We start from the raw sequence: 12,923 nt of genomic DNA on the forward strand, positions 1-12,923 counted from the left end.
TAGTGGTCACTGTAGGTTTGGAGAGGTTGCAATAGTCTGTTGATGCTCATGAGTAATAGCAAGTGGACAGGGCAATACTTATACTGCGTCTTCAGAGGATAGCTCTTGCGGGTCGCTCGCTGCCATTACGAAAGCAGATGGAGGCCCTATTCTACATTGCTCGCAAATCGCAGAATGATACCGTAATCCCCTCACTTACTGTTGCGCGTCCCTCGCTCTGTTCCTCACCGTTGCACGCGTTGGATTTGAATCTCGGCGAAAGGCTGATGGCGATCCGGCCAGAATTCCTCGTTTTGACCGGCATCCAGCTTTCCAAACCGGCATCTGCACGACTTTCGAGAACGTCTCTTGACTCCTGGCTTCACACTTCTCACGGACTGCCAACAGGGGTTCCAACTGCGAACCCATTACGAAAGATCGCAAGTCGATCAGCTCACGGACACCACGAACTAAGATGTGTTACTTTCCAAGCATATGTTCATGCTCGCCCCGAGCACATTTGGATACCCGTCCATAGTCATCTATTCCAAGGTATGGTACGCCGGATGCCACAACTACTCTAGCTGAGTTGGGATCGTTGTTCTCGACCCATAGAACACGCCATTTGACTTGCTGGGGTCTGACATGGATGATTCGCGACGAAATAGGAGCTTGCAAGTACCGCGCATTGCTCAAGCCTGCGATGCCTGTCGTCGAAAGAAAGTCAGATGCAACTGGCGACCACCATCCTGTTTCGACTGCGTAAGGTCGAAGGTCGCCTGTACTTTTTCACATTCGTCCAAAACTGCAGGCAAGTAAGTATATTTGATTGCCATACTCGCTTGAAATGACCATATTGACCGCCAGATAGCACAGGTAGTATCGAGCAACCCACAAACTCCACCAACGACCATTCAAAGAGCCCGATCGACAGCTCTGTAGAAGACTGCGATCGACCATGGCTCTCTGTCGAGCGTCCGGACGCCGCGAGCCTACAGTCCTCCTCCGAATCGCACTCTGCGTTTGTGAACGACAACCGATTCCTCCATCTTCTGAGCGACTACCTTGCTTCTGTCAACCACTTTTCCCCTATACACGACCCGGGCCGACTTCGAGCACACCTATACAGCCCGATCAATCTTCAAGATCATGCATTAGTATCCGCTTGTGTCAATGCTATCGTGGCGTGTGTCGAACGGCCGACGATGACCCTGGAGTCGACAAATTCGAACAACAGCTCTGCATCGGCCGACAAATCCCTCCAGGCTGCTCTGTCTGCTCTCGATATCACGCTCTGCGGCCGTACCTCGCTTTTCACCCTCCAAGTCCTCCTCACGATTGTTCTTGGTATTCAAAGATTGCGACCTGGTGATTCAGTCGCTCGGAATATCTTGGGCGTCGCGAGTCGGACAGTCTTGTCGTTGGCATTGCACCGTTCGAACGACATCGCCGGTCTCAGCTTCTCCGAACGTCTGGAGAAGTTGCAGGCGTTCTGGTGCTTCTACATCTTGGACGTAGAGACGTCGATGCGTGAGAATATCCCGCCCTGCATCCATTACGATGACGTCGATATGCTTCTCGTTGAGCCGCCCAAGCTGTCCCACCGGGGCTACGGACTAGTGCAGTCTCTTGATGGGAATACCCTTAACTTGTACACGGCCCGTCAAAGACTCGCACGCATCGGTGGTCTTGTGTGGAAGGAGCTTCATACGTCGAAAGGTCGATATCACCCAACGGCGGTCCGCAAGGAGGCAGTAGGTCGTTTGAACGCCAAGCTGGTGGAATGGAAGGCTGAATGGTACGATTACGGGCCTTCCGCAGATCTTCCATACGACTGGCCAGAGGACTCCATCATGTACATTGCAGACGTGCAATTTTCTTTCTTCCAAACGATGTTGATGGCGAACGTCAGTATTACCACCTCGATTGCGGAGATGTGTGATCAAGTGCAGAACGGTCAAGGTCTTTCGTTGGCACCTCACTGTCTTAAGGCGGCAAGAGATACTTGTCTGGTCGCAATGGCCGTTCAAGATGGCGAAGCCACTTACATATGGTGAGACACTCAGAGTTCTTCCCATCAGAGCAACGCTCACTAGATTTGTAGCAATGCCATACAATACACAGTACCAGCAACGATATTGCTGCTCACCTCGGTAGTGACCGGGACTTCTCCTCAAGACAGAGACTCCGACATCGTTCTGGCCCAAACCGCGATGCATGTGGTTGAGTACCTTGTCCAGAGCGGCGGGGTCAGGGAGCTTGCAAGCGCCTTGGAAGCTTGCCAAAGATTGCTGTCCTTAGCAATGCTTCAAGACGGCCCGACCGAATCGAACTGCGTGACGTGATGCTTTTGACTGAACGGAGCAATGTGTCTGTAACATACAGACCAGCAATGGCTCAGTCAGCGCTCGCGACGATATGTCTCCATTTAAAACAACACAGTGGCATGCCTGTTTCATGTCAGACCGCCTACCACACCCCCGGAGAGCTGTGTGGACGCTGCACTCGTTGCGCTTCCCAAAACCATCGACAGGATCGCGCTACAACAAGCGCTCCACCAGACTTTCCACACACTGGCCAGACCACCGACGGCCACGTGTGAGATTGCTTCGACTCCCGTTTAATGCCATGCGGGGAAGCTTAATCGGCCGCGAGTCAGGGAGACACGGAGATCGTTCACCACGAGGCGTCCGCAGTCATCTGCTTAGCTCAATGGCTTGCCTGAGATTGAACTTTATTGGCGAACCATGCGGTCTCGACCACCAAATCTGGGGCTCCGCGCGGGGATGCTCTCGAAGACCTCCCGGGAATGACAGCTGCTGGTGATTCCAGCCGATGATTGCTGCTTGTTGCCGGACGTCTGAGAAGACGCGCCACCAGAGTCTCGATGACTGGAGTCGACCATGCCTCCCCGCGGCAACTCACCGAGGTCTGTAATATACCTCCGTTTGGTATATAGGTACCGGTTTCCTGGGACGTTCATGCTTTGGCATGTGAATCGCGCTTTATCACCTAACCCGCAACCATGGCAAAGAACGATCTGACAACCGGCGAGCGAATCAATTGGAAGAATTTCGCAATATGCTTCCTCGTCTCCCTGGGGCAGATAGCATTCGGCTACCCAGCGTCCATTATTGGAACGACAGTAAGTCTTGTCCCACCACCCTGTCTTCAGACTGTGATTGACTCCTTCACAGCTGGGAGAGCCGAGCTTTCTCATCTACATGTCGATCCTCAATGCTGAGACCGGCGAGTTGACAACGAGTGGCAATCAGTTGATAGGTGTAAGTCAACGATCAGCCAGCAGCCCCTATGGACAATCAGAACTAATTCCATGTCAGGCAATGTCAGGAGTGTTCCAGGTATGCTTCAGGTTCTTCCTCTGACAATCAGCAGCAGCAGCATTCGCTTACAGTCATCAGGCGGGCGCGGTCCTCGGTGTACTCTTTGCATCATGGGTGATGGATCGGTATGAGGATGTCTGTGAATGACGTTGCAACAGCCGCTGATTGATTCACCAGATACGGTCGCAAGGCCGGGATGATATACTGCGCCGTCTTCTCTCTCGTGGGTGGTGCTCTGCTCTGCGGTAGCATCAACGTGGCGATGTTCATTGTCGCTCGTTTCCTCGCCGGAATTGGCAGCTGGGGCTTCCTGGCCGTCACGCCCACGTACTGTGCGGAGCTCGCACCTCCTAAGCACCGTGGCTTTTTCGTTGGGATGAACGGTATCAACATCGCCCTCGGTTATGGTCTTGCTTCATACATGGGAATGGCGTTCTTCTACGCCCCTTACGGCGAAGCACAATGGCGCGGTCCTCTTGGCATTGCACTCCTCTGGCCATTCATGATGCTCATCATAATCGCCCTACCCTTCGTGCCCGAGAGCCCACGATTCCTACTCATGCGCGGCCGTATCGAGGAAGCAAGAGAAGTCACGATGAGGCTACACTCGGTCAAAGGTGATCCAGACCAGGAGTTTGCACGAGCAGAATTCTACCAAATGTCGAAGCAAACGGAGTTCGATCGCACACTGGATCCATCATGGGTACGTGTTCGACACATACCGCCGTTCCACCTGTTCTTGTGCTGATTCTGCTCGGTATAGATGGAGATGTTCCGCCGCCCGTCATACCGTAAGCGCACATTCATGGCGATGGGATTCGCGTTCATCGGTCAGTCGACTGCCGTTCTCGTCATCAACAACTACGGACCGCTGCAGTACGCTGCTCTGGGTTTCGAGACAGAGGTACGCTCAATTCACACTCTACTTCCTGGCCCCTACTGACCTACATATTTAGGACCAACTCCGGTTGCAATGCGGCTGGATCAGTGTCGGTGTGATCTTCAATGCTGTTGGTGCGTTGCTCATGGACAAGTTCGGCCGCCGACCGCTGATGCTGTTTGGTGTCTTTGGCTGCTGCGTCTGCTGTGAGTTGTGACTCGTCCAAGCAAAGTGGTGCTAGGACTAACGTACCACAGTGATCATCGAAGCCGCCATGGTCGGTGCCTTTGCTGAGGGACCCAACGCGGGAGAGAACAAAGTCGGCCTGGCCTTTGGTGTTGTGGCTTTCTACGCCTTCCTGGCCGTTTACTCCGTCGGTATTGATGTCTGTGGCGTCGTTTGGTACAGCGAAGTCTTGTAAGTGTAACCGTTCTAGGGGTGCCACTCGTCTTAGGCACTGTCCCACGAGGAGTGACACCCTGAGACTACCTGCTCCTCATCTTCGAGCGTCTTGAAACCTGCTAACGACCGAACGGCCCAAACCACATTCGGGCGAAAGGTATCTGTTTATCCATCGCTACCATCGCCCTGACGGACCTGGTTTACCTCCAGGCCACGGCGACGGCCTTCGCCAGCATTGGGTGGAAATTTTACCTGGTTTTCATCTGCCTGACCTTGGTCGGCGGCATTGTATTCTTCTTTCTCCTTCCGGAAACCAAGGGCGTCCCGCTGGAAGAAATCGCAAAGATATTTGGCGAGCAGGACGACATCATGGTGTTCAGCGAGGATGTCCACGTCGACCGGAACACCCACGAGTTGATCGTCGAGGACCACGAAAATCCACAAGGCCTGACTCATGTGGCCACGGAGAACGGTGTTGGGAAGGCTGGTAATGTTGAGAAGGTTGAGCAAAGCGTTTGACCTGGAATCCACCTCAGCACAGACGTCACGTGACCATCTTGTCCAGTCACGTGATCTTCGAGAACAAACGCTGATAAGATTCGATTGTTGCAACAGGTTCGAATCTTGTTCGTATTCTATACAATATTGAGAACACAGAATGGTATCATAAACACATCATACGCCAGTTGGTCACACCCATGTTAAAAACGCTGGCCCTGTTCGTCGTCAGCACTTGCACTCAATATTTCTAGGCTGTACTCACGTGGCCAAGATAACTCGTTGCAAACGCGCCATTCTTCATCTGTGTCTGATATGCAGAGATCTGGCCCTTCAACTCCACATTCTCCGCCTGCTGCGCTTCCCATTCTTTGTCGGCCATCGCCTTCTCCGCCTTCCCTTGCCGTCGCTGACGGAGGCAGTAAAAGATGAAAGCTGCAAAGGCGATCAGGAATGTTCCGCCGATTCCGGCAGCGATGCCGATCTTGGCCCCTGTGGACAGACCATCCCATTGCTCCTGGGTCTTCTCGCCGAAGGACTTCAGGTGCATGAGCTTGTAAGCGTTAGACTGGCCGGGAATCGCCTTGATGCTCTCCCAGCTGCCAGTCTTGTCACCATAGTCATAGTAGCTGACGTTTGTGTGACTGTCGATGATCTTGAGCGACTGGACCGTCATTGTGAAGGGGCCTTTTGAGTAGTCGGTGTCGCCGCCGGCCCACTTTCGTGTCCCCTTCGGGAGATCTGGGTCGCCGCCAGCCCAAATACCGAATTTCAAGAAAGATGGTGTCTGAGGATACCGGCCAGCTGGAAGGTAGGTCTGCGTCCTTACAAGGTCGCCGTCCATCCACCACCTGATCTCTTCTTGCTCCCAATCAACGGTGTAGTTGTGCATGTCTCCCATTGCGCCGCCAGCCCAAGCGCTACCAGTAGTCGGTTCGTACTCTGAGTTGAATTGGCTTGTGTTGCCCCAGCCGAAGAAATTGTTCGAGACGTATGAAGTATTGCCGCCCATGATCTCCAGATCGATCTCGTCGAGTGTATCGCTTAGCAAGTTGTAAGTGCTAATGATACCCTGTCCACTGGCAGCTTGGAAGATCATCTCAACCCTGCCAAACATGATATAGAAGGCTGTTTGGACTGTAACGGAGTCGCCCTGCTTCGTGATGGTCATTTCCGCTCCCTTCTCCGAGAAGGTGATCAAATCGGCCCCAGCGGTAATGTTGAAGAACTTGGGGTCGAACTCGGTCATTGACTCGTTGAATGTGGTCTCAAAAGTCGTCCCGAGGGCTGGATCTTGCGGACACGTCGTGTTTCGCGGATTGCATTCTGTCGACGTCTGCGCCGCCACATACGACGCGAGGAGCGCGAGAGGAGCTGCCCAGTGCAACATGGTGAAGACGTGTCGGGGGGGATGTGTGCGAATGAGCGTGGTTCAACAGGTCCAGCCTGCTGTGTTAATCGGTTTATAAGGAGTGACTGTAAGGAGTGACGGCGCGAGGCGCAAAAGAGAGACGAGCAATCGCAACGACAAGATAAGGTCGAGGGCATGATGGAACAAGGGGCGCCCTGAACTGAACTGCTCCCCGCACTTTACGCGGGATAAGCCTCAGGGGCCGCACTTCCCGTCCCGCCCGGCGCAGGTACCACGCCTTGATTGAATCGCTTCCCGATGTTCTGAACAGACACATCCTCAACACAACATCTTAGACGGCGCTTGAGTATGTCAACGATCGCATCACCCCGTCCATCCATATCGGAATCCTCTCGTCGCACGTCGACCTCAACCGACACCGCCGGCCACGCACCCGCAGTCGATCGAGGAAGCCTCCGCCGCAACCGCGCTGCTCTCCGCGACTACTATGGCTTGAAAGCTGCTGGACCCGCCGACGCGCGCGACACACCGCCCTTCAACTCCCTCGACATCGAGCACGAGAGCGAGTTTGACAAAGCCAACTTTGATACACCTACCTACATCTCCGGTCTCCTTGCCCGCGAAAGCATAGACCACGTGCTGAAAGTCGAAGCCAGCCTTGTCTCGGAGATCCGCTCCCTCGATGGCGAGAAGAAAGCGCTCGTTTACGACAACTACAGCAAGCTGATCGCTGCCACGGCCACCATCAAGAGCATGCGCGAGAAGATGGATCCAATGACGCCGACGACGAGCACGCTTACACCTGCGATTGGACATATCGCCGAGACAGCTGCTTCGCTTTCATCCGACTTGAGGAAGTCATACGCCAGGTCAGCGAACTTGATAGACCCAGAGGCACAGAGGACGGCACAACGCCAGCAGGCGACGGTGAAGTGGGTTCTGGCCGCTCCAGGACGATTGAGAGAAATGGTGCAGAATGGGCGGACAGATGAGGCTCAAGCGGAGTGGGAGGACGTCCAAACCTTGCTCAATAGGTGGGACGATGTAAGAGGTGTGGAAGATGTCCGACAATCTTGCGCGGCGGCTCTGCGACAGGCTGAGGACGGTTGAAAGTACGATTCGATGGTGACAGCAAGCGATGGCCATTGCCCTGGAACGGCTGAAACGATGGCCGAAAGGCTGATGTAATCATGACACGACCCGAAGAAAGCAGGAGCTTACTACCTGCATTCTCAAGGCCCACGAGCATCACTACACCCGCAGAAGCAACACAGCTTTGAGCCATACAGAGGATGTAAAAGTCATTGGGGCGGGTTTCATGCACTGAGTACATGCCGACACGAGGACCTCTATGGACATCTCAGGACTCCTTCCGAGCTACACTTGTAGCTCGATCGCCTCTCTAGCTGCTTGTCGTATTACGTTTGTCGTAAACTCTGGCATACACAAGAAAGGGCTGTGGTCGGCTTGGCACCTCACGACCTCGAATTTCGCTCCAGGTTGCGTCGACATGGCTTCCTGCGCCGCCGGTGGAATCGCGTGATCCTCTTGGCAGATCAGGTACGTACACGCGACTTCTTTCCAAGGCGCATACGAGGTTCTCTGCATACATCAAGATGGGTCAGCAGTGTCACGACGTTAGAGCATTCCTCGAGCAACGCAAACCTACACTTGTCAATGTGCCTTTCGCGAACCGCTGTAAGTTGGATGTGTTTTCTTTGGCTTGCTCCGGCGTGCAACGATTGTAGAACATCTCAGGCCGGCCACACCTCACCGTCGCTCCTTCTACAATCTCCCAATCTTGCGGACCGTTGGCCGTCTCCCATAGCGAGGTGCCCTCCGCAGCCGCAAAAGCACAGATGTAGACCATGTGTGTGATGCCGCCCTGTTTGCCATTGCTCTCACGAGTCGACTTCAGCAATCCTTTCGCAGCCTCGCCAGCAATGATTCCAGCTGCAGAGTGGACTGCTACCAGCACGTCGCGGCCTTGGTCCGCGAGCGACTCGATGACGCCTGAGATCTTCTCAACGTCAGGGTCAAAAGTCTCGTGGGTCGGGTTTGGGCCGGTAGATGGATAATCGACCCCATGGACTTCATACCCGGCTTGCTCGAGACGTAATGTGACCAGTGAATATTGAGCGACCTTGTGCCATGCTCCCGGGACGAAAACAATGGCTGGTTTGGCGGACATCGAAGGCAAGATATATGAGTGGGAGCTCTCGATGAACAGTGAATTTCGAAGATGTTTGAATGGTTTGGGTGAAGCCTGCGCAGCTCGCTGAAGCATATTTAAACTTTTGAGATCGATGGGCTGAGACGGTTGTCCTGTTAAAGCGCATCATGCCGCATTCGCGAATGCGATTACTTCGCCGTACACCTACATCGAATGCCAGAAGGAAGGGGCTAACTTTTTCTAAGATGGGCTGACTCGAGGAGAGTTTGCAAGACTGCTAGACATCGTCCGGTACCTTTTTGAGCATACCACCCCGCATTGACAGCATCGAGCCCCACCAAGGAAGAACAAGACCTCTCGAATGGACTCACTTCAGGTACCGACCGTCACGGCCTCTTGGCGTTCACATGCAAGAAGTCTTTGAAACGCCATGTCCGGGATCTTCTGAACCTCATCCTTTATATTTGCGACGAACGCGAGATTTACGAATGATCTTCTCAAGGGCGAAGGTGGAAGACAACAGCTGGCAAAAGAGCAAAGTCCTCTTCGGCACACCTGTGAGGCTGCAGATGCAAAGCCGCCATCAAGCGGCGGGGCAATTGACTCATCTCATATCCCGACAATCATCATTTAGACACAGGCGCAGAACTGACGATGATGCACTAATATGCTCTCATTCCTCGAGATCGTACTCATTGGCTGCTGCAGGATTTGAAGGCTACCAGGAATGTTGGAACAGGAAGGAGTCGGAGATCTCGAGGAAACACCGTATCAGAGGATGAGCGGAATGCACGCCACATATCTCATGAGCTCGCAAGACTGCCCGCACGTGGCATACCGCGCGGGGTAATTAACAGCCCGATGTTTTCTCACTGTGACTGTGCGGCTGCGATCTCGCAATCAGCAGAGAATAAGAGTGGCAGCGAGCGAACGTGCATCTTTACATTGACCTTTCAAGCACTCCCACAATGACGCCGCCGAGATATCTGTACAAGCTCCTGGACGAAGCACCAAAAGAGCCATTGCCCAGAACTCTTCCATCGACCAAACTCGACGCTAGCGACGGCTTCATTCATCTATCCACCGCGGAACAGACCCCGATCACGGCCAAGCTCTTTTTCAGATATCAGCGGAAACTCTGGGTGCTGCAGCTCGAGCGGACCAAGCTTGAAGGACGTCTGGAATTCTCAACGGATCCAAAAGCCGGAGTCAAGGATGGCTGCGCTCATCTGCATGACAGTCAATCGGGGCTGGGTATGATGAATGTGGTGAATGTGCTGGAGCTGGATCGAAGGGAGAATGAGGAGTGGACGGAGGTGGAAGGGATGCAGAAGTTGCGATGAGTGATCGGCCAGGGTGTCTGAATTGCGGGCAACCTTAGCGGCGGCCGCTGGACACATTTGGCGGAGGACACTTCATCACGTCAAAGCAACGCATCGGGTACGGGGCAACATAGTACGCGTATACATCAAGGCGCGCACAAATTTCATTCAAACTTACTTTTAAGTGGCGGTCGTCAGTGGCGTGATGTGTTACGTCCCGACCTTGCCATTTCACAAGTGACCTGCAGTAGAGGTAGGGATGTCCAACACGAGACGAGACGAAGAGACGAGACGGGACGGAACAGAGTGAGGTAAGACGAAACCAAGTTCCTACCACATGGTCGAATGTGAGTGCTCTGCACGCTTCTCTGGTGAAGCAGTGCTGGCAGCCCAGATTCTTGTCGTCTGCTGCCGGTGGCGCCTGCTGGTCTTACCGTGGGCTTCTCTTTCGCTTGCTTTGCTCTGACACATGCAATTGGCAATTGGATCCTCCAATGCTGAGAGTGAATATGCCAGTGGAGAAAGTGTTGTTTTGGTATAGCTTGGTGAAGGATTGAAGTGTTTTCTCCCGTATTGTCTAGCACTTTGTCGATTGTCTCGTTGGACGAGCGGCATCCAAGAACGTTAAGTTCCGTCCCGCAGCCGCGATATAGAGCCACATCACGGTCAACGCAACATGCTTGAGGAGCCGGGCCTTACTGACGGTGCCGACAACATGTGTTCATGAACAATGTGGAGTCTCGAACTTGACCGCAGTCCCCTTATGTGGCAGCCGCAACCTTCCAGCACATTTTCCCGACGTTGTGTCGTGGTCTTGAATTTGAAGGAGAGTTTCCCTCGGCTGTAACGCGTGTTCGGCGGCTTGATTGGACGTTGAAGCGCAAGGCACGAGGACTTTGTACGTTATCCGGTTGTTATTGGCCATCTTCTGGCTAGGAGAGCCTGGGCCTGGCAAATTGTGCTGTGCTTGTACAACACTGGTTCGGCCGCATTCCATGAGAAGGTTACCGAATCCTGATGATGATTCGTCTGGATAATACAAAACCTCAGCTGTGGTATGAGCCGCGGGCAGGCCCTGCGCAAGACCTAGCTAGACAGAAGCTAAACGGACGTTTGTCCGTGGGTAAAGTCCATAGTTCTATTCACCCGCATGCGTGTCACCTCACACATGCTGAGTAAAGGGGCTGTATGGTACCACGACAGTCTGGGGTGCTTTGCGTTTCGAATTGGGTTTGAGACCTCACGCATGAATTGACAGATCGACGTCGATCAGGTAAACACGCTTTGACTCTCGCATCACGTCGGTGTGCATACTAACGAGATGCTCCCTCCAATGACGCTCTCCCCATACCATGCTGTTCCTTACACGTCTGTCTGGTGCTGACTATCCTCCATTAGCCGGCATTACTTCTCCTGCTACGGACCTAGCTACGTCCGGTTGCTTTCAGCCGTCGGTTGCGATCAACCCTTGTGGTGAGGGTGGTGTCACAAGACCAGCATTGGCGTGCTGAAGGTAATCTGTTTCAAACGCTAGCTGTGGTCGCAAAAGGTAACACTGCGCTCCGGAAGTTCAGCTAGGCTAATATCCGGCCAGTGCCGGCGAAAGCCGAAGAACAGCCACTTTCCCCAGAACCCCACACGACGTCTCCGGATCCATGGGCTTGTCACTTCACCAAGTATCTTCACCCGGAGATATATTGGTATGCATCAAATTGGCTTCACCACCGAGGCTACACAAAACCATGACCATATCACGCGGCGAAGCTTATGGAACAGAGGGTAGAGCCAGCGGGTAAAAGGGATGGTAGGTGAGGTTCACGAAGGGATATAAAGACGATGGCATACCAGCGAGAGCATCGATCAACAGCTTTCATCACATCCCTCTTTCAATCACATCAGGTTCATTCCACTCATCATGAAGATCTTCGCAACTTTGGCCAGCTTGCTGGTTGCAGGAGCATTCGCTGCGCCAGTTGCAGAAGCAGAGGCAGAGGCAGAGACTTCCCCCAACCCAGACCTCGTGGCTCGTGGCCCTGGTGGCACCAACTACGTCCAGAACTACAACAGCAACCTCGGCTCCTTCACATACAATCTGAATGCCGGTACTTACTCGATGTACTGGGACAATGGCGTGAACGGGGATTTTGTTGTCGGCATTGGTATGATACTTAAGGCCTCTCCATGCTTTGAACAAGCACTGACTCTTGTGTCTTCTGTTCGCAGGCTGGAGCACAGGCGCTGCTCGGTAAGTTGAATACCTCCCTTCTTCACAATCATTTTCTGATACCTTCCCAGCGCCATCACCTACTCCGCCACCTACAGTGCTGCCAGCTCCGGGTCATACCTCGCCGTGTACGGCTGGATCAACAGCCCCCAGACCGAATACTATATCGTCGAGAACTACGGCAGCTACAACCCCTGCACTGGTCTCCAGTCTCTCGGCACCGTCTCGTCTGACGGAGGGACCTACAACGTCTGCAAGGGCACCCGCACCAACCAGCCATCCATCACGGGCACCAGCACTTTCACGCAGTACTTCTCCGTCCGCCAGAGCAAGCGCTCGTCTGGCACGGTCACCACCAGCAATCACTTTGCGTTCTGGGTGAGTCAAAGCAATGCAGAGCCCTCTCCCGAAACTTGCTAATCATTCTATCTTCTGCGACCAGGCCAAGTCTGGGTTCAAGGCCTCCAACTTCAACTTCCAGGTCATGGCGGTGGAAGCTTTCAACGGCAAGGGCCACGCTACTGTGTCTGTGTCCTAGATGCTGGAGGAATCTGGCGGAGGAGGAAGGGGACGGACTTCTTTCGGACTGGATGAGTGTTGAACAAAAGATATTGTGTGACTTTGAGACCATGCATTCGCTGCTGTTTGTGAGGCGAGATATGGTGTAGCTGTCCGACGTATATCACAATTCAGTTCCAGACGAGACGAAGCTTTCCATTCCAATGAATG

General features: G+C 53.6%; 7 protein-coding genes across 7 annotated transcripts; 5 read left to right on the top strand and 2 right to left on the bottom strand.

Moving 5' to 3' along the window:
• Window positions 1-1,184: 1,184 nt before the first annotated feature.
• Window positions 1,185-2,036, top strand: LTR77_002806 (uncharacterized protein; the record flags this gene model as incomplete). The annotated part of the gene is made up of 1 exon (XM_064800065.1): window positions 1,185-2,036. The coding sequence occupies one exon, from the start codon at window positions 1,185-1,187 to the stop codon at window positions 2,034-2,036; it is 852 nt and encodes a 283-aa protein (XP_064661404.1).
• A 968-nt stretch (window positions 2,037-3,004) lies between these two features.
• LTR77_002807 (uncharacterized protein) lies at window positions 3,005-4,624 on the top strand (the record flags this gene model as incomplete). The annotated part of the gene is made up of 8 exons (XM_064800066.1): window positions 3,005-3,124; window positions 3,177-3,263; window positions 3,321-3,341; window positions 3,402-3,448; window positions 3,501-4,026; window positions 4,087-4,227; window positions 4,280-4,409; window positions 4,461-4,624. 8 exons carry the CDS (start codon window positions 3,005-3,007, stop codon window positions 4,622-4,624), a joined length of 1,236 nt encoding a protein of 411 aa, XP_064661405.1.
• Window positions 4,625-4,770: 146 nt separating this feature from the next.
• On the bottom strand, window positions 4,771-6,493 carry LTR77_002808 (uncharacterized protein; the record flags this gene model as incomplete). Its single annotated transcript, XM_064800067.1, has 3 exons — window positions 4,771-5,089; window positions 5,149-5,240; window positions 5,369-6,493. The coding sequence occupies 3 exons, from the start codon at window positions 6,491-6,493 to the stop codon at window positions 4,771-4,773; spliced, it is 1,536 nt and encodes a 511-aa protein (XP_064661406.1).
• Window positions 6,494-6,823: 330 nt separating this feature from the next.
• On the top strand, window positions 6,824-7,585 carry LTR77_002809 (uncharacterized protein; the record flags this gene model as incomplete). Its single annotated transcript, XM_064800068.1, has 1 exon — window positions 6,824-7,585. The coding sequence occupies one exon, from the start codon at window positions 6,824-6,826 to the stop codon at window positions 7,583-7,585; it is 762 nt and encodes a 253-aa protein (XP_064661407.1).
• A 267-nt stretch (window positions 7,586-7,852) lies between these two features.
• On the bottom strand, window positions 7,853-8,666 carry LTR77_002810 (uncharacterized protein; the record flags this gene model as incomplete). Its single annotated transcript, XM_064800069.1, has 2 exons — window positions 7,853-8,077; window positions 8,145-8,666. 2 exons carry the CDS (start codon window positions 8,664-8,666, stop codon window positions 7,853-7,855), a joined length of 747 nt encoding a protein of 248 aa, XP_064661408.1.
• A 950-nt stretch (window positions 8,667-9,616) lies between these two features.
• Window positions 9,617-9,991, top strand: LTR77_002811 (uncharacterized protein; the record flags this gene model as incomplete). Its single annotated transcript, XM_064800070.1, has 1 exon — window positions 9,617-9,991. The coding sequence occupies one exon, from the start codon at window positions 9,617-9,619 to the stop codon at window positions 9,989-9,991; it is 375 nt and encodes a 124-aa protein (XP_064661409.1).
• Window positions 9,992-11,885: 1,894 nt separating this feature from the next.
• Window positions 11,886-12,732, top strand: LTR77_002812 (uncharacterized protein; the record flags this gene model as incomplete). Its single annotated transcript, XM_064800071.1, has 4 exons — window positions 11,886-12,129; window positions 12,194-12,215; window positions 12,266-12,572; window positions 12,637-12,732. The coding sequence occupies 4 exons, from the start codon at window positions 11,886-11,888 to the stop codon at window positions 12,730-12,732; spliced, it is 669 nt and encodes a 222-aa protein (XP_064661410.1).
• Between the last annotated feature and the right edge of the window lie 191 nt (window positions 12,733-12,923).

Source organism: Saxophila tyrrhenica, assembly GCF_035928015.1.
Source record: "Saxophila tyrrhenica strain CCFEE 5935 chromosome Unknown scaffold_4, whole genome shotgun sequence".
NCBI classification, from domain to species: Eukaryota; Fungi; Ascomycota; class Dothideomycetes; order Mycosphaerellales; family Extremaceae; genus Saxophila; species Saxophila tyrrhenica.